The sequence below is a fragment of the Salvelinus alpinus genome, chromosome 13 (genome assembly GCF_045679555.1).
Source record: "Salvelinus alpinus chromosome 13, SLU_Salpinus.1, whole genome shotgun sequence".
NCBI classification, from domain to species: Eukaryota; Metazoa; Chordata; class Actinopteri; order Salmoniformes; family Salmonidae; genus Salvelinus; species Salvelinus alpinus.
This window is the reverse complement of record NC_092098.1, coordinates 269,212-292,504: the sequence shown is the minus strand read 5'-3', so window position 1 is coordinate 292,504 and position 23,293 is coordinate 269,212. Positions and strand designations below refer to the sequence as shown.

General features: G+C 40.9%; 1 protein-coding gene across 2 annotated transcripts in view; it reads left to right on the top strand.

The window, feature by feature from the left end:
* The window catches only part of c2cd2l (c2cd2 like), a 57,190-nt gene that overhangs the window by 22,105 nt on the left and 11,792 nt on the right, over positions 1-23,293 (top strand). Inside the window, exons 4-12 of one of the 2 annotated variants that reach the window (XM_071337391.1) lie at positions 29-148; positions 876-983; positions 6,579-6,692; positions 7,047-7,158; positions 7,250-7,382; positions 7,625-7,689; positions 9,989-10,110; positions 10,360-10,528; positions 11,906-12,013. In XM_071337391.1, coding sequence (XP_071193492.1) covers positions 29-148; positions 876-983; positions 6,579-6,692; positions 7,047-7,158; positions 7,250-7,382; positions 7,625-7,689; positions 9,989-10,110; positions 10,360-10,528; positions 11,906-12,013 — 1,051 coding nt within the window. Of the gene's footprint in view, positions 1-28; positions 149-875; positions 984-6,578; positions 6,693-7,046; positions 7,159-7,249; positions 7,383-7,624; positions 7,690-9,988; positions 10,111-10,359; positions 10,544-11,905; positions 12,014-23,293 lie in introns of both variants that reach the window. The other variant, XM_071337390.1, reaches the window with a different exon arrangement.

Sequence of the window (23,293 nt, the reverse complement as noted above, 5' to 3'; positions counted from 1 at the left end):
GGTTGTCTTTCCCCTCTCCCTGCTCCAGGTCTTACAGTGTAAGTGTGCGGTTGACACTGTAACGTTCCCAGTGACTGTCACCCAGCAGTCACCTGCAGCTGTTTCCGTGGATACCTACCAGATCACCATAAAGCCAATGCTGGCCCAGGTATGACACATCACCATGGTTTTGCATTTGTAAGTTTGCATGTGTGTGTGCCTCTCAAAAAAAAGTTAACCCTGTTGACCTTTCACTTCATTGAATTGCCCTCAAATGGAATGGTGTACCTGCGTTGGATGAAACCTCATAGGCTTATGTATGCATATGTAAAATCACTTTCATTAATAATTAACTCCCCCACCCTTCATGAGTATTCCATTGAGTTGAGCTATACTAAGTAGGGATAGTTCACTCAAATTACAAAATGACATTGGTTTCCTTACACTGTAAGCAGTCTATGGACAAGGTATGAAAGCAATCCATGCTTTGGATTTGTTTACCTGGCCACTGTTTAAAATGCTAACTTTTTAGCATTTGTGGCAATAATCCAATACAGGTCAATTTGCACCTTTTGCGCTTCATGTCCAAATCGTCCTAAAGTATCCAAAGATGTATTGTGTAACTTAATGAAGTTACTTTAAGATGGTTTGGACATGAAGTGACAAAATGCTAATATAGATATCATTGAGTTGTGCCACAAATGCTAAAAAGTTAGCATTTGAAACAGTGGCCAGGTAAACCAAACCAAAGCATGGATTGCTGTCATACCTTATCCATAGACTGCTTTCAGTGTAAAGGAAGCAATTTGTCCTTTTGTAATTTGGGTGAACTATCCCTTTAAACCAGCTTGCGACTGCCCCTTGTAACATGCCTGTCCCCGTCTCCCCCCTATCAGTTGGTGGTGCGTCTGGAGGAAGTAGAAGAAGAGGGTCTGCTGGTGTCCTGGACTTTCTCCCAGCAGCCGATCTCCCTCACCGTGGCCCCACGCAGGATCCAGAGAGAGGTGAAAAACAGTCACACTAAAGTTCCATTTATATCTTGCCAAGTCTGAAGAATCAAGAACCGTCGCTTATATGTGAATTAAATTCGGAGCATGTTGGGACCATGTCGGGAATGTGTTGGAGGTCGTTGGTTGAAAATTTCCCCCTTATGGAGAATCTGATGGTCTCATCGGTTCGGCCTCCTATGACACTAGCAAATTACGATGGTCCTAGTGACAACAGACCTAGATATGGGGGAGGTTTTAGTCGGTGAAATATTAAGACAATTGGAGGTTTACAAAGTTGCAGCTACAGTATGCTTAACAGTGCAAATATTATGGTACAGCTATTTGGACACTCAATCATCATGGGGCTTTTTAATGGTAAGTTGACAAACATTGGTTGTGCTAAGTATAATTTAAACTTATCTTTATGGTAAGTGGGGAAATACAGTTGAAGTCGGAAGTTTACATACACCTGAGCCAAATACATTTAATCCCAGTAAAAATTCCCTGTTTTAGGTCAGTTAGGATCATCACTTTTATTTTAAGAATGTGCAATGTCAGAATAATAGTAGAGAGAATTATTTATTTCAGCTTTTATTTCTTTCATCACATTCCCAGTGGGTCAGAAGTTTACATACACTCAATTAGTATTTGGTAGCATTGCCTTTAAATTGTTTAACTTGGGTCAAATGTGTCGGGTAGCCTTCCACAAGCTTCCCACAATAAGTTGGGTGAATTTTGGCCCATTCCTACTGACAGAGCTGTTGTAACTGAGTCAGGTCTGCCCACACATTTTCTATAGGAATGAGGTCAGGGCTTTGTGATGGCCACTCCAATAGCTTGACTAAGTTGTCCTTAAGCCATTTTTCCACAACTTTGGAAGTATGCTTGGGGTCATTGTCCATTTGGAAGACCCATTTGCGACCAAGCTTTAACTTCCTGACTGATGTCTTGAGCTGTTGCTTCAATATATCCACATAATTTTCCTCCCTCATGATGCCATCTATTTTGTGAAGTGCACCAGTCCTTCCTGCAGCAAAGCACCCCCACAACATGATGCTGCCACCCCCATGCTTCACGGTTGGGATGGCATTCTTCAGCTTGCAAGCCTCCCCCTTGTTCCTCCAAACATAATGGATGGTCATTATGGCCAAACAGTTCTATTTTTGTTTCATCAGACCAGAGGACATTTCTACAATCTTTGTCCCCATGTGCAGTTGCAAACCGTAGTCTGGCTTTTTTATGGCGGTTTTGGATCAGTGGCTTCTTCCTTGCTGAGCGGCCTTTCAGGTTATGTTGATATAGGACTCGTGGATATAGATACTTTTGTACCTGTTTCCTCCAGCATCTTCACAAGGTCCTTTGCTGTTGTTCTGGGATTGGTTTGCACTTTTCACACTAAAGTACGTTCATCTCTAGGAGACAGAACGCGTCTCCTTCCTGAGCGGTATGACGGCTGCGTGGTCCCATGGTGTATATACTTGTGTACTATTGTTTGTACAGATGAACGTGGTACCTTCAGGCATTTGGAAATTGCTCCCAAGGATGAACCAGACTTGTGGAGGTCTACAATTTATTTTCTGAGGACTTGGCTTATTTCTTTAGATTTTCCCATGATGTCAAGCAAAGAGGCACTGAGTTTGAAGGTAGGCCTTGAAATACATCCACAGGTACACCTCCAATTGACTGAAATGATGTCAATTAGCCTATCAGAAGCTTCTAAAGCCATGACATAATTTGGAATTTTCCAAGCTGTTTAAAGGCACAGTCAACTTAGTGTATGTAAACTTCTGACCCACTGGAATTGTGATACAGTGAATTATAAGTGAAATAATCTGTCTGTAAACAATTGTTGGAAAAATTACTTGTGTCATGCACAAAGAAGATATCCTAACCGACTTGCCAAAACTATAGTTTGTTAACAAGAAATTTGTGGAGTGGTTGAAAAACTCCAACCTAAGTGTATGTAAACTTCTGACTTCAACTGTAAGTATAGCCAGTTATAATTGTAATAGCTTAGCAGATCATAAAAAAAGATACATTTTTACCTGGCTAAAAGAGAAAGAATATAATATCTATTGTTTACAGGAAACTCATTCTACAAATATAGATGACATTGGGTGGAAAAAGGACTGGGAGGGAGAAATATATTTTTGTCATGGGCAAAGAAACTCAAAATGGGTGATTATACTAATTAATTAATACAAATTTTGATCCGATTGTGCAAACAGATTTGCAAGGAAGATGGATTATTTTAAATCTTTTAAAACAGATCTGGCTAGTTAATCTATATGGGCCAAATAATGATGATCCACACTTCTTTGAAAATATATATAATAATCTATTGAGCTCACAAGCAACGAATGAATCTAATAATATGGTGGGAGATTATAATGCGGTTTTAAGTACCTCAATGAATCGTAAAGGAAATCACACTACAAACTGTCACCCTCAAGCACTTAAGGAGATCATGGATACATTAGAACTAGTGGATATATGGAGGCTGAAAAACCCTGCCTTGTGAGATATACATGGATGAGGCTTAATCAAGCTAGACGTCTTGATTACTTCCTAGTCTCATTCTTGCTGGCATCAAAAGTTAAAAAAAATATTAATAGGAGACCGAATGTGATTGGACCACCATCTAATTGGCCTTCATATAACTCTTAGAGAATTTCCAGATGGATGGGGATATTGGAAATGTAATCAAAGCCTATTGGATGACAATTTGTTCTTAACTAAGACAAAATAATTAATGGTTGACTTTTTTTGCACAACATAGGTACAGCAGATCCCCTTGTTGTATGGGACACTTTCAAATGTACTTTTAGAGGCCATTCAATACAATACTCATCATTAAAACTAAAGTAGTTTAGGTCAAAAGAGATTAGACGAATAAAGGAAATAGAGGAAGTAACAGCGCAGGTAGATGGTAATGGAAACTGTACTGTAGAGGCACAAAATAGGTTAGAGGAAAACAAAAAGAAATGGAGGTACTTATTCAAGAACGATCAAGTGTAATGTATTACAAAAATAAAGCAAATTGGAAGGAAAATTGTCAAAAATTCACATGTTTCTTGAATCTTCAACATAGAAATGCTACCAAAATGAATTTACAGAAACTCGTTACAAATAATGGAGTCATCCATGATTCACCAAATTATATTTTGAAAGAGGAAGCAAAATATTTTGAGCATATGTTTTCTTTTCAGTCTCCTCCATTTCCACCGAATGATGTTAACTGTAAGGATTTCTTTCCTAATAATAATAATAATAATGTAAAATAAGCAAATTTTACAGAAGACCTGTGTGAAGACCAATTTACAGAAGAGGAACTTTGAGGCAATAAAATGAGAAAAATACCAGGGCTTGATGGTATACCAGTAGAGGTGTATCAGACCTTTTCTGATGTACTCAAAGATCCATTATTAGCATGTTTTAATTACTCCAATAAAAATGATAGACTTTCATGTACTCAACAAGAAGGTCTGATTTCATTACTACTAAAACAGGACCCAGGTAGGAAGTATAAAGATCCAGTCCATTTAAAACACTGGAGGCCTTTAACATTTCAATGTTGCGATGTGAAAATCCTGGCAAAATGCATAGTACATAGAATAAAAAAGGTTTTACCAAATATTGTTTATCCTGATCAGACAGGTTTTTTACATGGATGATATATTGGAGGTAATATACGACAATTACTTGAAACAATTGAAAATTATGAAACATCAAAGATACCAAGCATGGTCTTCATAGCAGATTTTGAAAAGGTGTTTGATAAAGTATGACTAGAATTTATATATAAATGCCTGGATTACTTTAATTTCGGTGAATCTCTTATACAATGGGTTAAAGTTATGTACAGCAACCCCAGAGGTAAAATAGTAAATAATGGTTCCTTCTCAGAAAGTATTGAACTTTTTATTGGAGTAAAACAAGGCTGTCCGTTGTCTCCATATCTATTTATTAAGACCATTGAAATGCTAGCTATTAAAATTAGTTCCAACAAGAACATCAAGGTGTTAAAAATCCAGGGGATAAAAACAAGTGTCGATGTATGCAGATGACTCATGTTTTTTCTTAAGTCTGCAATCTGGATCCCTGCACAGTCTCATTGAATATCTTGATCACTTTATCACTTTTCTGGACTAAAACCTAACTATGACAAGTGTACCATATTACGTATTGGATCATTAAAAACAGTGTTTACACTACTTTGTAGTTTACCAATAAAATGGGCGGATGGTGAAAAAATATAAATGAACTTACCACAATCAACTTCAATTGAAATTTTGCAAAAATAGATACGATTCTGCAACCACGGAGAGGTAAATACTTGTCTATTTATGTAAAAATGACATTGATTAACTCTTTGGTCCTATCACAGTTTACTTACTTACTAATGGCACTGCCTACTCCAGATGACAATTTTTTTAAATCATATGCATTTTATCTGGAATGCTAAGGCAGACAATTAAACGTGCCTATTTATATAATGAATATGAGTTTGAGGGACTAAAATGATTCAATATTAAAGATTTAAACCTCTCACTAAACGCTTCACTCAAACATAAGTTATACTTAAACCCAAAATGTTTCTCCAGTAGATTATTAAGAAAGGCTCATCCTTTGTTCAAAAATTGCCTTTATACAGATTACAACTTCTAATTTCTGACTAATTGAAAATTAAATTTTGTTTAAAGTATCGTCCTTTCTTAAACAAGCCATACAAAGCTGGTTACAATTTCAGTTTTATCCTCCAGAAAAGATCTAACAAATATTACAACAAATGTTATGGTTAAAGTCAAATATACTGATTAATAAAAAAACATTCTTTATGGATTTTTTTTAAAGAAATTGCACCATACAGGTTGCAAAATAAATGATAAGAGATTTTCAATGTACCGATTCCATGACACATGAACTGGTACAAAAAACACTTGAATCAACACTTTTAATAATGATATACAATTCTGCCAACAACAGAATGCTATATATATGGGGCATACAACAATCTCAGCTCTGTAGACTTTGCTGTGAAGAAACAGAATCAATAGATAATTAATTCTGGTATTGCCCCAAAGTAGCTTGTCTCTGGTCACAGGTTCAGGAATGGTTAAAAATTCACAACATGCACTTAAAATTAACCTTACAGATGGCAGTGTTGGGTGATTTGGAAAGCCATAGTCAGTCAATAAATAATATTTATTTTGTTTATTTTATCTTTATTTAACTAGGAAAGTCAGTTAAGAACAAATTCTTATTTTCAATGACAGCCTAGGAACAGTGGGTTAACTGCCTTGTTCAGGGGCAGAACGACAGATTTTTACCTTGTCAGCTCGGGGATTCGATCTTGCAACCTTTCGGTTACTAGTCCAACGCTCTAACCTGCCGCCCAATAAATAATATAATAATACTCGTAGGTTCTCCTATGGGGACAGCCAAAGAACCCTTTTAGGTTCTAGATAGCACTTTTTTTCAGTGTGGGGCCCAGAATTCTTTCAGTCCAGGTTACCATACACCTAATCTGTTTACTATCTAATATATTTTAGTCTGTTTGATGTACTTCTTGGTGGCAGGTAGCTTACTTTAGTGGTGTTTTGTGCTCAGGAGAGTGATGCAGAGATAGACCCGGACATGATTCGGGAGCTGGTGAAGGATACTCTGTTCAGCGCACAGCCAGCCATGATCCTCAACCTCAGGGCCTGTGTGTCCAGCACTACGGTAAGACCATTGCACTACAACTACGCTGCAAGTGTTTTCTTTCCATTAGCGTTGTTTTTAGCCTGCTACATCAGACTAGAAGCATCAAAACTGAGGCAGAAATCAAAAGCAGCGAGAGCTCGCATCACTGACTTGATGCTTCTGCATACGGAATAGCGTGTTTCATTGAAACGCACCCACTGTAATCAACTGCGGCTAATAGTCATGGGAAAAACCAACATGCGAAACTTGCAGTATAATTACCATTACCATTGGCAAAACCTTCCTGATAGGATGAACTAAGAGGTATCACTAAATGTTTTAGTGATTTGACTCTCTGGTCTTTAATTGCATTTCTCTCTTTATTACTTCCAGTTCCCCAGGGGAACAGGCCTAACCCCGACAGGTCTGACCCCCCCGTCCCAGAGTTTACCCCCCATACGAAGACTCCTGCTTCGCCAGCTCAGGGGAACCTGCCTCAGAGCAGGTCAGCTATATCACATCAGCCACGACCCACCATCTTCTCCCAAAAACCAGAGTCAATTACTGTGTGTGTGTGTGTGTGTGTGTGTGTGTAGCCAAGTCATGCAGTTCAGGGGAGCTGTGCTGTTCTGTGAGCCTGGACCAGCCATCAACAGAAAGGAGGACCTGCTTCCTGCCTGCAACCCCCAGCCCTGACACCTCACTGGACTGGAGTGAGGACATCTCACTGTAAGACAGCTAGCTATAGCCCAGCCAGCCGCTGGAAGTCACACACATACGACCCGATTTATAGATTTGAATTATTGATATTATACAACAACAATAAAAAAAAAAAACTACAATAATAGTTCAACAATGATTTTACCATCAAGTGAAAACTCTAAATAGCATGCACTCATATTGTTTGACACTGTTACGCCTACTGTGAGTCTAACATACAATCTTTGATTATCTGTGATTGTGTTTTTCAGGGATCTGGCTCCAGAAACCAAAGAGCTGAGAGTGAGAATGCTGGAGAAGACCACCAAGGGGGAACGTAAGGCTCCTTCTCAATTAGATAATTATTATTAAAGGTCATAGATTAATGAGAAATTGCATATCAGTCTATCTACTTTCGTAAAGACTATACACCCTCTAGACCAGTGGTTCCCAAACTTTTTATAGTCCCGTACCCCTTCAAACATTCAACCTCCAGCTGCGTACCCCCTCTAGCGCCAGGGTCAGCTCACTCTCAAATGTTGTTTTTTGTTGTTGCCATCGTTGTAAGCCTGCCACACACACTATACGATACATTTATTAAAAATAAGCACAGCTCCCCTGAACTGCATGACCTGGCTACACACACACACACACACACACAGTAATTGACTCTGGTTTTTGGGAGAAGATGGTGGGTCGTGGCTGATGTGATATAGCTGACCTGCTCTGAGGCAGGTTCCCCTGAGCTGGCGAAGCAGGAGCAAGAGCTGCCAAGGGGATGATGGATGCTGCAGTGTAGTCAAGTTGCGTCGGGAGCAACTGCTTGCACGCGCGTTACCACTCCACTATGTCTCCCTGTCATGGCTTTTGCACCATCAGTACAGATACCAACACATCTTGACCACCAAAGTCCATTTGATGTCACAAAGCTGTCCAGTATTTAAAAAATACCCTCTCCTGTTGGCCTGGTTTCCAGTGGTTTGCAGAAGAGGATGTCTTCCTCTTCTGCAAACCACTGGAAACGGACATATACCAGGAGCTGTGCCAGTCCTGCCCCGTCTGTTGACTCATCCAGCTGTAACGCATAGAATTCACTGGGTTGTATGTGAAGCAGTAATTGTTTCAAAACATCTCCTGCCATGTCATTGATGCATCGTGAAACGGTGTGGTATGATGATAGCATTGTCTGTATTGTTTTTTTTGGCCTTTTCCCCCAGGACTGTCCCAACCATATCCGAGGCAGCAGGGAGAATTAAGTCCTCCACAATAGTATGGGGCTTGCCTGTGTAACAGTATAACTTTAGTACGTCCCCTCGCCCCGACCTCGGGCGCGAACCAGGGACCCTCTGCACACATCAACAACAGTCACCCACGAAGCGTCGTTACCCATCGCTCCACAAAAGCCGCGGCCCTTGCAGAGCAAGGGGAACCACTACTTCAACTCAAGGTCTCAAAGCGAGTGACGTAACCGATTGAAACGCTATTAGCGAGCACTACCGCTAACTAGCTAGCCATTTCACATCCGTTACACCTGTCCTAGCCACTCTGTAGCTCACCATATATGACGCTTCTAGCCCCTTCTTATTAATGGTATCTGTTGCGTCTTTATAAGGACACAAGGCGAGACCCAAATGCAGACACAGGAAGCAGATGGTTGAGCTCCGATATTTATTAATCCAAGGGGTAGGTAAAAGGTAGGTCGGGGACAGACAAGAGTTCAATAACCAGATCCGAGTCCAAACAGTACAAGGGGATAGGCAGGATGGAAGACAGATCAGGCAGAGTGGTCAGGCAGGCGGGTTCAGAGTCAGGACAGGCAAGGGTCGAAACCAGGAAGACTAGAACCAAAAGAGACTGGGGGGAAAAAATAAGAGCAAGGAAAACCGCTGGTTGACTTAGCAAACAAGACGAACTGGCACAGAGACAGGAAACACAGGGATATATACACCGGGGATAATTAGTGACACCTGGAGGGGGTGGAGACAATCACAAGGACAGGTGAAACAGATCAGGGTGTGACAATCTTAATTCTCGCTCAAAAAACTCCTGTGGCTTTTTTTCTTCTTCAAATTGGCATGTTTTGTTTCTAAATGTCTGTGAAAGAGTAAAGGTTTCCCGCGAGAGAGTAACAGTTAATGTGATTGGATGTTAATTATTTGACTAGGCTACCTGTATTTGACATTGTGTTGTTATTTCGCTGAGCACTGGATGGTTTAATTTCATTTTGGGCAGTGAAACGAGGCTATTCAGGCGAGAAAAGAACCTCACCCAAATGTATAGCCCTGTTTTTAATTTATTTTTTGTTATGTGAATCACATTTTTATTTGGCGTACACCCAACGGCATTGCGCGTACCCCATTCTGGTATGTCTGCCTACAGGTTATGGTAAGACTTTTTCATGAGCACAATTCCTGCCCGCATTATAAGCCAAAACTTGTGCCCGAACTTTTGATTTGTCCAAGAGAATCCTTTGTGATTCCCAGAAGTAGGGCTGTTGCCCTAGTTTGGGATTTCCGATACTATAAAGAATGTATTCAAACTATTTTTCAAATGTCATGTTATACTCTAAGTAAGCAAAACACTGTGATGTGGTCTTCTTCTCTGTATTTCTATGCTTAGTCTTTCTCTTTTGGCAGAATTCTTGTCTGGCTTTGCCTCGCTACCCTTGGACCTCACCCGCAGAGCTCCTACTGGTCAGCATGTGCTGTCAGTCAGCCCAGGGCACGGCCTGGCACCCAACGCTACGGTCACCTTTGAGGTGAATGGCATGTGACAGGTGGAATGCTGTTCCAAAGTGTGTAGATAATTAGTTGGTGTGTTACAACATAGGTGACATAGAAATACAATTACAGAACATTGACTTGAGTGGAGAGTGTTCTCTCTTATCATATGAATGTATTGTGGAGCACTCCACATGATAATCCTAGAGGGTAAAACATAATACATAACAATACTTCCAACACAGTCCATAACATTTATGGTAATCTGGGTCCCTCTCCACCTGTAGCTGGTGTACCTGGAGGTAGTGGACCCCGTTGGAGCTCACTGCACCACGCCCCTCCGCACCTCCATCACCCCGACCAAGAAGGTGGATGTGGACCGAACCATCATGCCAGACGGCACAATCGTCACCACCGTCACCACCATACAGTCACGACCCAGACTGGGAAAACTAGGTACAGTAGGTCTGGGTGAGTTAGCATATGGAGGCGCCGGAGAGTGGACTGTAGCTAATGATAATGACAAATATGATATTGATTTCTTGATAGTACTGATTCTATGAAAAAAAGAGGATTGCAACCCTGCACCCTGCATCCTGCATGCCAATCCTTCATTTTACTATACTCTATTGCAGTGGTGGAAAAAGTACTCAATTGTCATACTTGAGTAAAAGTAAAGATGCCTCAATAGAAAATGACTCAAGTAAAAGTGAAAGTCACCCAGTAAAATACTACTTGAGTAAAAGTCAAAAAGTATTTGGTTTTAAATATACTTAACTATCAAAATTAAATGCAATTTCTAAAATGTACTTAAGTATCAAAAGTAAAAGTATAAACCATTTAAAATTCCATATATGAAGCAAACCAGATGGCACAAATGTATATATATTTTTTTATTGACGAATAGCCAGGGACACACTCCAACACTCAGACATGATTTAGTGAGTCCACCAGATCAAAGACAGTAGGGATGTTCCCTTGCTAAGTGTGTGAATTTGACCATTTTCCTGTCAATTTTATGAGCACTTTTTGGGTGTCAGGGAAAATGTTAGGAGTAAAAAGTACATTATTTTCTTTAGGAATGTAGTGAAGTAAAAGTTAACAAAAATAGAAATAGTAAAGTACAGATACCCCAAAAAACGACTTAAGAAGTACTTTAAAGTATTTTTACTTAAGTACTTTACACCACTGCTTTAATGCAGTGGTCACCAACCTTTTCTGAGTTAAGATCACTTTCTGAGTCAAAATGGAAGCCGAGATCGACCACTCAGAAAGTACACCTATGCAACATTAACCTCTAAACATATGGAATAGGGAGAATATGTATTTTATGGTTTATAAAAGTGTTGGACAAAGTGTTGACAGTGCTGAATAAACTAAATCATAAATCTACTCATAAAAACATCAGCTCTTTGCTGTATTCGTTGAGTCGCTCTCTAGTCATGGTTTTTAAATCTCACAGTATCAACTTTGCTATGCATTTGAGGCTTCTTTTTACAGTCTATGGCTTGAGGAAATCTGATTGGCCAGCGGTAGGCCTGTAGGTGGAATTGATTTGCTCTCTGGGCCTGCCGGGTAGGTGGAGTTCTACCTTCAGACACATGAAATGGTTCAAAATGGGAACACTTTGCCTTCCCGGTGCTAGGGCTTCTGAATCAAGTGCACCTACGTCAAACAGCATGAAAAATAAATAAATAAATAGGAACGCAAGGCTTTATCATTGGGGTTTTTATCAAAATGTTTGGTGATCGACTAGGAATGGGTTGGAGATCGACGAGTTGGTGACTACTGCTCTGTTGCTTCTATTGATCCTCTGTCTCTGCGTTTACTCAGGTGACTCTCCCTCGCGGTCCCCGTCCAAAGTGGAGGTGACAGAGAAAGGGACCATGTTCCTCACCGATGGCTGCCATAGCAGGACCAGCTCCAGCCCTACTCTAAGCAGTGAGTTATGTTCCTCCATCTTTTCATAGCCTGGTCTCAGATCTGTTTGTGCTGTCTTGCCAACTCCTATGGTCATTGTTACAGCCATCGTCATTATTATCACAAACAGATCTGGGGCCAGGCTAATGGCTCCACACTCCTCAACACTTACTTCCACAGATATTTATTCTAGTATTTTTCAACATGATACATCCAGTGGGTCCTCATTTAGTGGTTGTGTCACGTTATGGTGCATTACAGCGCTTGCCGTTAATGCTCATTCAAGGCACCAGAGGGCATCTTTGAGCACATCTACGCCCACCTGAGTTAAATAAATACTGAGGTGAGCACTAGTGGTGCGTGGGTCAGCTGCTTGTTCACCCGCACCCCGCAATTGCTAATAACCTATCTGCAACACCCGACTATATGTGATAATGTGAAAATCTGAGGCCCGCACACGACCCTCACCCTCAAATATAGAAAATGTGCTGTAGGCTACAGTTAGAGACGACAGAAAAGGGGTGCAGTATTTTTTGTTGTTGCCTAATTTATATACGTTTCTGCTTCTAATTTCCAACATTTTGGTCGGCTATTTGTTAGGCAACGTGTCTATAATTAGATACATGCATCTTCTCTTCTGTCATTATATGTTGCCCTAGAAGACTAAATCAACCCTTGCTCACCAGAATAATTTCATAAGTGATCAAATGAATGCTTCAATCTAGTTGACATCGGTAAAGTCTTCTCTGTCATCTCGGTTTCTTTCGTGGTGCAAAGATGTTTAGCAATAACTCAGCCCCCAAAAAATGTGAAAGATTTTTTGGACCGGTGGTAAGGAAATAGAAAGCTGTGAAAACAATCCAACATGTTTCTGATGAGATTTCAGTTTGCATATATTATGTGGTTGAAATACTATCAGCTTTTATGATGCTGATAAAGACAGCACTGACGGTCCCCAACTGCGCATTCCCATTTTCTCTCAAGCTTAAATGCTTAAAGAAAGAAATCCTATTTCTCCACTCTTGTTCCCGAGTGAAAATGTACAATTTGTGTATTGTTTTACTGCATGAAGTGCTTAATTCTGCAGGAGTTAATGTTAAGACTATGTGAGAGGTTATAGACCTACAGTCAGTGTAATAATTCAAACATAAATTGGATAGCACGTTGATAGACTAAAGCCTTAGATATGCAGTTTTAGAAACTGTTCTTCATTTTGTAAGCATTACATAGCAAAGTAGCCAGAAGGTTGTGGATTCACAGACCACTGTGAACAAGGGTAGGGGTGACATGATATCCATTATAATAAAAGCACTGCATGAATCTATCATAAAAATGGCTTTTTATAAACGCATTTCATGCAATTTCGCATCGTTTTACATAACTGGAGACAGGCAGAATATTTCATATTTTTTAAAACCACAACAGAGCATGTGCTGCAGCACCAGAGACGTTTGATTACTACAGTGGCTTGCTAAAGTATTCACCCCCCTTGGCATTCTTCCGGTTTTGTTGCCTTATACAACCTGGAATTAAAATAGATTTTTGGGGGGTTTGTATCATTTGATTTACACAACGTGCCTACCACTTTGAAGATGCAAAATATTTTTATTGTGAACCAAACAAGAAATAAGACAACAAAAATGATGTCAAAGTCAATAGTTTGTGGAGCCGCCTTTTGCAGCAATTACAGCTGCAAGTCTCTTGGGTTATGTCTCTATAAGCTTGGCACATCTAGCCACTGGGATCTTTGTCCATTCTTCAAGGCAAAACTGCTCAAGTTAGATGGGTTCCGCTGGTGTACAGCAATCTTTAAGTCATACCCCAGATTCTCAATTGGATTGAGGTCTGGGCTTTGACTAGGCCATTCCAAGATATTTAAATGTTTCCCCTTAAACCACTCAAGTGTTGCTTTAGCAGTATGCTGAGGGTCATTGTCCGACTGGAAGGTGAACCTCCGTCCCAGTCTCAAATCTCTGGAAGACTGAAACAGGTTTCCCTCAAGAATTTCCCTGTATTTAGCACCATCCTTCAGTTCTGACCAGTTTCCCAGTCCATGCCGATGGAAAAACATCCCCACATCATGATGCTGCCACCACCATGCTTCACTGTGGCGATGGTGTTCTCGGGGTGATGAGAGGTGTTAGGTTGGCGACCGACATAGCGTTTTACTTGATGGCCAAAAAGCAACATTTTAGTCTTATCTAACCAGAGTACCTTCTTCCATATGTTTGGGGAGCCTCCCACATGCCTTTTGGCGAACACCAAACATTTTTTTCTGGCCACTCTTCCTAAAGCCCAGCTCTGTGGAGTGTATGGCTTAAAGTGGTCCGATGGACAAATACTCCAATCTCCGCTGTGGAGCTTTGCAGCTCCTTCAGGGTTATCTTTGGTCTCTTTGTTGCCTCTCTGATTAATGCCCTCCTTGCCTGGTCTGTGAGTTTTGGTGGGAGGCCCTCTCTTGGCAGGTTTCTTGTGGTGCCATATTCTTTCCATTTTTTCAATAATGGATTTAATGGTGCTTCTTGGGATGTTCAAAATTTCAGATATTTTTTTATAACCCAACCTTGATCTGTACTTCTCCACAACTTTGTCCCTGACCTGTTTGGAGAGCTCCTTGGTCTTCATGGTGCCGCTTGCTTGGTGGTGCCCCTTGCTTAGTGGTGTTGCAGACTCTGGGGACTTTCAGAACAGGTGTGTGTGTGTATATATATACACACACACACCTGTTCTGAAAGTATATATATATATATATATATATATATACACAGTGGGGAGAACAAGTATTTGATACACTGCCGATTTTGCAGGTATTCCTACTTACAAAGCATGTAGAGGTCTGTAATTTTTAGCATAGGTACACTTCAACTGTGAGAGACGGAATCTAAAACAAAAATCCAGAAAATCACATTTTATGATTTTTAAGTAATTAATTTGCATTTTATTGCATGACATAAGTATTTGATACATCAGAAAAGCAGAACTTAATATTTGGTACAGAAACCTTTGTTTGCAATTACAGAGATCATACGTTTCCTGTAGTTCTTGACCAGGTTTGCACACACTGCAGCAGGGATTTTGGCCCACTCCTCCATACAGACCTTCTCCAGATCCTTCAGGTTTCGGGGCTGTCGCTGGGCAATACGGACTTTCAGCTCCCTCCAAAGATTTTCTATTGGGTTCAGGTCTGGAGACTGGCTAGGCCACTCCAGGACCTTGAGATGCTTCTTACGGAACCACTCCTTAGTTGCCCTGGCTGTGTGTTTCGGGTCGTTGTCATGCTGGAAGACCCAGCCACGACCCATCTTCAATGCTCTTACTGAGGGAAGGAGGTTGTTGGCCAAGATCTCGCGAAACATGGCCCCATCCATCCTCCCCTCAATACGGTGCAGTCGTCCTGTCCCCTTTGCAGAAAAGCATCCCCAAAGAATGATGTTTCCACCTCCATGCTTCACGGTTGGGATGGTGTTCTTGGGGTTGTACTCATCCTTCTTCTTCCTCCAAACACGGCGAGTGGACTTTAGACGAAAAAGCTCTATTTTTGTCTCATCAGACCACATGACCTTCTCCCATTCCTCCTCTGGATCATCCAGATGGTCATTGGCAAACTTCAGGCGGGCCTGGACATGCGCTGGCTTGAGTAGGGGGACCTTGCGTGCGCTGCAGGATTTTAATCCATGACGGCGTAGTGTGTTACTAATGGTTTTCTTTGAGACTGTGGTCCCAGCTCTCTTCAGGTCATTGACCAGGTCCTGCCGTGTAGTTCTGGACTGATCCCTCACCTTCCTCATGAACATTGATGCCCCACGAGGTGAGATCTTGCATGGAGCCCCAGACCGAGGGTGATTGACCGTCATCTTGAACTTCTTCCATTTTCTAATAATTGCGCCAACAGTTGTTGCCTTCTCATCAAGCTGCTTGCCTATTGTCCTGTAGCCCATCCCAGCCTTGTGCAGGTCTACAATTTTATCCCTGATGTCCTTACACAGCTCTCTGGTCTTGGCCATTGTGGAGAGGTTGGAGTCTGTTTGATTGAGTGTGTGGACAGGTGTCTTTTATACAGGTAACGAGTTCAAACAGGTGCAGTTAATACAGGTAATGAGTGGAGAACAGGAGGGCTTCTTAAAGAAAAACTAACAGGTCTGTGAGAGCCGGAATTCTTACTGGTTGGTAGGTGTTCAAATACTTATGTCATGCAATAAAATGCAAATTAATTACTTAAAAATCATGCAATGTGATTTTCTGGATTTTTGTTTTAGATTCCGTCTCTCACAGTTGAAGTGTACCTATGATAAAAATTACAGACCTCTACATGCTTTGTAAGTAGGAAAACCTTCAAAATCGGCAGTGTATCAAATACTTGTTCTCCCCACTGTATATACTGAGATCATGTGACACTTAGATTGCACACAGGTCGACTTTATTTAACTAATTATGTGAATTCTGAAGGTAATTGTTTGCACCAGATCTTATTTAGGGGCTTTATAGCAAAGGGGGTGAATACATATGCCCGCACCACTTTTCCGTTTGAAATTGTTTAGAATTTGTGAAACAAGTTATTTTTTACATTTCACTTCACCAATTTGGACTATTTTGTGTATGTCCATTACATGAAATCCAAATAAAAATCAATTTAAATTAAATTACAGGTTGTAATGCAACAAAATAGGAAAAATTCCAGGGGGGGATGAATACTTTTGCAAGGCACTGTATACAGGGTATTGTTAGAAAATATAATATTTTGGAAGTTTGGAACAGTGCTGAAGTAGTCTATCAACTGTTTAAATTGAGCACAACAGAACCAGTTAAAACTGAAGTATCTGACCATCAATGAATTCAAGAAAAAGGCATTAATTGTTTAACACATCAGCCGCATATCATCAGGTAGGCCTATATGCACTTGTGAAAAATGATTTGTGTCGACTGTGATTAGGGCATGGTAATATAAGAGCAGCTGCTAGGCTAGATGAACAAACTAGGCATGCATAGCTCACCACATGATCCTCAAACCAAAGACTGGCCAAACTCCTGTTTCTAAAAGTAAATTCAAAAAGGCACTGTAGATTGACTGTATAGCCTAAAGGCATTTTACATTTCATTATTATTTAATTCTAAGTAATTATTTTTTTTAACTTAATTTTATACAGCTAAATGTATAGGCATGTTGTTGAAATGCTGTTGTTGATGTGCTGAGCGCTGATGAAATGCTGAGCGCTCCTGCCAGCCTGAAGCATGTAATAAAAGCTTCACAATTGATTTCTTAAATGGCAGGCTAGCCTTGAAATAATAATAATATAGCCTAAATAATACATTTTCATTCCTTCTTGTCTACCTGGCTTGCTCCTGACTGATTTAGCACTAGAATGCTGTTGAAATGTCTAACGTCAAATGGTAGTGACAGAATCACACATTAGGCTACTTCCCAAGCAAAGTCATTTCTTTGTCTCCTATAGAAGGTTGTAGTGCAGCCTCTGAATATCATAGAAACAAACCCAAGATATCCCATATGAAATCAGTCACGTCTTTCCCCGGCATTTTACAGCTTGAGGTAGCAAAACTGAAAGTGCGAACCATCGCATTTAACTATGGAAAGAGGTCCGGGAATATGGCTGAATATAAACAGTGTAGTTATTCCCTCCGCAAGGCAGTCAAACAAGCGAAATGCCGGTACAGGGACAAGGTGGAGTCACAATTCAACGGCTCAGACAAGACTTTTGTGGCAGGGTCTACAGGAAGTCACGGACTACAAAAAGATCAGCCACGTCACGGACACCGACGTCTTGCTTCCAGACAAACTTTGCCCGCTTTGAGGATAATACAGTGCCACCGTCGCGGCCCGCTAACAAGGACTGCACACGCCCCCTCCTTCTCCGTGGCCAACGGGAGTAAAACATTTAAACGTGTTAACCCTCGCAAGGCTGCTGGCCCAGACGGCATCCCTAACCACATCCTCAGAGCATGCGCAGACCAGCTGGCTGGTGTGTTTACAAACATATTCAATCGCTTCCTATCCCAGTCTGTTGTCCCCACGTGGATTCAAGATGGCTACCATTGTTCCTGTACCCAAGAAGGCAAAGATAACTGAACTAAATGACTACCGCCCCGTAGCACTCACTTCTGTCATCATGAAGTGCTTTGAGAGACTAGTCAAGGATCATATCACCTCCACCTTACCGGCCACCCTAGATCCACTTCAGTTTGCATACCGCCCCAGCAGGTCCACAGACGACACAATCGCCATCACACTGCACACTGCCCTATCCCATCTGGCCATGCATGCCTCCGACTCAATCATCAAGTTTGCAGACAACACAACGGTAGTGGGCTTGATTACCAACAATGACAAGACAGCCTACAGGGAGGAGGTGAGGGCACTTGGAGTGTGGTGTCAGGAAAACAACCTCTCACTCAACGTCAACAAAACAAAGGAGGTGATCGTGGACTTCAGGAAACAGCAGAGGGAGCCCCCCTATCAACATTAAAGGCACAGCAGTGGAGAAGGTGGAAAGTGTTAAGTTCCTCAGCGTATACATCACAGACAAACTGAAATGGTTCACCCACACAGACAGTGTGGTGAAGAAGGCACAACAGCGCCTCTTCAACCTCAGGAGGCTGAAGAAATTTGGCTTGTCACCCAAAACCCTGACAAACTTTTACAGATGCACAATCGAGAGCATCCTGTCGGGCTGTATCACAGCCTGGTACAGCAACTGCACCGCCCTCAACCACAAGGCTCTCCAGAGGGTAGTGCGGTCTGCACAACGCATCACCTGGGGCAAACTACCTGCCCTCCATGACACCTACAGCACCCGATGTCACAGGAAGGCCAAAAAGATAATCAAGGCCAACAACCACCCGAGCCACTGCCTGTTCACATCGCTACCATCCAGAAGGCGAGGTCAGTACAGCTGCATTAAAGCTGGGACCGAGAGACTGAAAAACAGCTTCTATCTCAAGGCCATCAGACTGTTAAACAGCAATCACTAACTCAGTGAGTCTGCTGCCTACATTTTGTTGAATGGCCACTGGCCACTTTAATAAATGGATCACTAGTCACTTTAAACAATGGCACTTTAAATAATGCCACTTTAATAATTTTGTACATATTGTACATTACTCATATCACATATACTGTATTTTATACCATCTATTGCACCTTGCCTATGCCGCACGACCATCACTCATCCATATACTTATATGTACATATTCTCATTCACACCTTTAGATTTGTGTGTTTTTAGGTAGTTGTTGGGGAATTGTTAGATTACTTGTTAGATATTACTGCACTGTCGGATCTAGAAGCATTTCGCTACACTCACATTAACATCTGCTAACCACGTGTATGTGACCAATAAAATTTGATTTGTTTCTAAAATAAAGCATTACGGAATATAATATTGTTATAGATTGCTAAATATAATTAGGTCAATTTTATTACATTTTTTAATCTTAAGCTAACAAGGGGTAGGCCTATTTGTTTATCCATTTTATTTAACAAAAGCCACAATACCCTCACATACCCCCTCAATTCGACCCCTGGTTTTAAATTAACAAACCAAACTCTTCACTGAAACTGATATACAGTTGAAGTCAGAAGTTTACATAAACCTCAGCCAAATACATTTAAACTGTTTTTCACAATTCCTGACATTTATTCCTAGTAAAGATTCCCTGTCTTAGGTCAGTTAGGATCATCACTTTATTTTAAGAATGTGAAATGTCAGAATAATAATAGAGAGAATTATTTATTTCAGCTTTTATTTCTTTCATCACATTCCCAGTGGGTCAGAAGTTTACATACACTCCATTAGTATTTGGTAGCAGTGCCTTAAAATTGTTTAACTTGGGTCAAACGTTTCGGGTAGCCTTCCACAAGCTTCCCACAATAAGTTGGGTGAATTTTGGCCCATTCCTCCTGACAGAGCTGGTGTAACTGAGTCAGGTTTGTAGGCCTCCTTGCTCGTACATGCTTTTTCAGTTCTGCCCACAAATTTTCTGTAGGAACGAGGTCAAGGCTTTGTGATGGCCACTCCAATACCTTGACTTTGTTGACCTTAAGCCATTTTGCCACAACTTTGGAAGTATGCTTGGGGTCATTGTCCATTTGGAAGACCCATTTGCGACCAAGCTTTAACTTCCTGACTGATGTCTTGATGTTGCTTCAATATATCCACATAATTTTCCTGCCTCGTGATGCCATCTATTTTGTGAAGTGCACCAGTCCTTCCTGCAGAAAAGCACCCCCACAACATGATGCTGCCACCCCCGTGCTTCACGGTTGGGATGGTGTTCTTTGGCTTGCAAGCCTCCCCCTTTTTCATCCAAACATAATGGATGGTCATTATGGCCAAACAGTGGTCTTGCTTTTTTATGGCGGTTTTGGAGCAGTGGCTTCTTCCTTGCTGAGCAGCCTTTCAGGTTATGTTGATATAGGACTCGTGGATATAGATACTTTTGTACCTGTTTCCTCCAGCATCTTCACAAGGTGCTTTGCTGTTGTTCTGGGATTGATTTGCACTTTTCGCACCAAAGTACGTTCATCTCTAGGAGACAGAACGCGTCTCCTTCCTGAGCGGTATGACGGCTGCGTGGTCCCATGGTGTTTATACTTGTGTACTATTGTTTGTACAGATGAACGTGGTACCTTCAGGCATTTGGAGATTGCTCCCAAGGATGAACCAGACTTATGGAGGTCTTGGCTGATTTCTTTTGATTTTCCAATGATGTCAAGCAAAGAGGCACTGTGTTTGAAGATAGGCCTTGAAATACATTCACAGGTCCACCTCCAATTGACTCAAATTATGTCAATTAGCCTAACAGAAGCTTCTAAAGCCATGACATCGTTTTCTGGAATTTTCCAAACTATTTAAAGGCACAGTCAACTTAGTGTATGTAAACTTCTGACCCACTGGAATTGTAATACAGTGAATTATAAGTTAAATAATCTGTCTGTAAACAATTGTTGGAAAAATGACTTGTCATCCACCAAGTAGATGTCCTAACCGACTTGCCAAAACTATAGTTTGTTAACAAGAAATTTGTGGAGTGGTTGAAAAACGAGCTTTAATGACTCCAACCTAAGTGTATGTAAACTTCAGACTTCAACTGTATTTAAGGAGTGCATGGAGACAAAGGTTGAATAGCGGGAACCAGGTTACTGAGATTGACTAAGATTTACCACCCACACCCTTTTCCAGGAATAAATAACTGCAAGAAACCAGTAAATTGTAATACATTATTTATATGAACAACATGATGTAAAATGGAACTGTTAAATTATGCGATGTCTTAAACTGGCTTTTCTACGGCCTCTCTGCATGATCAGTCATGGGGACCGACAGCTCTTCTCAGTATGGAGCGCGGTTCACATTGCATATAGACCTATAATCTCATCGTAAAAAAATAAATGATTGTGACGGGTAGGCCTACATTTGCTGCAGCATAGCTTATTCTACAGTAATATAAATACTGAATGTGTGTCAAATTTACACATCTCCATCTGTCACCTTATTTTTGTTATAGTAAAGATAAAAACAGCTTGAAAACAGCTTGAATATCGTTGCTTCTTTTTTTAATCAAGCTCTTTCTCAGAGTCTTTCACTCCATCAATTCCATTTAAAATTGCAATCAAATAGATAATCCTGTTAAGATTTATATACAGTACCAGTTAAAGTTTGGACACACCTACTCATTCAAGGTTTTTTATTTATTTGTACTATTTTCTACATTTTAGAATAATAGTGAAGACATCAACTATGAAATAGCCCATATGGAATCATGTAGTAACCAAAAAAGTGTTGAACAAATCAAAATATATTTTAGATTCTTCAAAGTAGCCACTCTTTGTCTTGATGACAGCTTTGCACACTCTTGGCATTCTCTCAACCAGCTTCATGAGGAATGCTTTTCCAACAGTCTTGAAAGAGTTCCCACATATGCTGAGCACTTGTTGGCTGATTTTCCTTCACTCTACGGTCCAACTCATCCCAAACCATCTCAATTGGGTTGAGGTCCTCTGACTCTGCCTGGTATAGAGGTCCTGGATGGCAGAGAGCTTGGCCCCAGTGATGTACTGGGCCGTACGCACTACCCTCTAGCGATTTGTGGTCGGATGCCAAGCAGTTGCCAAACCAAGCGGTGATGCAGCCAGTCAAGATGCTAAAAAGGGTGCAGCTGTAGAGCTATTTGAGGATCTGAGGGCCCATTCCAAATCTTTTCAGCCTCCTGAGTGGGAAGAGGCGTTGTCGTGCCCTCTTTACAACTGTGTTGGTGTGTTTGGACCAGGATAGATCCATAGTGATGTGGACACTGAAGAACTTGGCAGCTTCATTAAATAGTACCTGCAAAACACCAGTCTCAACATCAACAGTGAAGAGGCGACTCTTCACTTTTGACGTTGAGACTGGTGTTTTTCAGGAACTATTTAATGAAGCTGCCAGTTAAGGACTTGTCTGTTTCTCAAACTAGACTCTCTAATGTGCTTGTCCTCTTACTCACTTTTGTACCAGAGCCTCCCACCCCTGTTTCTATTCTGGTTAGAGCCAGTTTGGCTGTTCTGTGAAGGGAGTAGTACACAGCTTTGTACGAGATCTTCAGTTTCTTGTCAATTTCTCACATGGTATAGCCTTCATTTCTCAGAACAAGAATAGACTGACACGTTTCAGAAGAAAGTTATTTGTTTCTGGACATTTTGAGCCTGTAATCGAACCCACAAATGCTGATGCTCCAGATACTCAACTAGTCTAAAGGCCATTCATTTTGCTTCGTTAATCAGAACAACAGTTTTCAGCTGTGCTAACATAATTGCAAAAGGGTTTTCTAGTGATTAATTAGCCTTTTAAAATGATAAACTTGGATTAGCTAACACAATCTGCCATTGGAACACTGGAGTGATGGTTGCTGATAATGGGCCTCTGTAGATATTCTATAAAAAAATCAGCCGTTTTCAGCTACAATAGTAATTTACAACATTAACAATGTCTACACTGTATTTCTGATCAATTTGACGATTTAATGAACAAAAAATTAGATTTTCTTTCAAAAACAAGGACATTTCTAAGTGACCCCAAACTTTTTAACGGTAGTGTATTTTTTCTTTCGGTTTTGGAGTTTGAAAATGTACTGGCCCAAGCGGGCCATATGAAAGCTTGATTAACTGGCCCGGTAAGCTCTGCCGATGTTGCCGGGGAAGCGGGCAGCCCTGAATGTCATGTGCCAAAGGATTTTTCACACTAATGTAAAGTGTGAAAAACAATAATACTGTTTGGGTTCGCCTGGCTGAGTGTTAGGCTACTTGCAATTCGT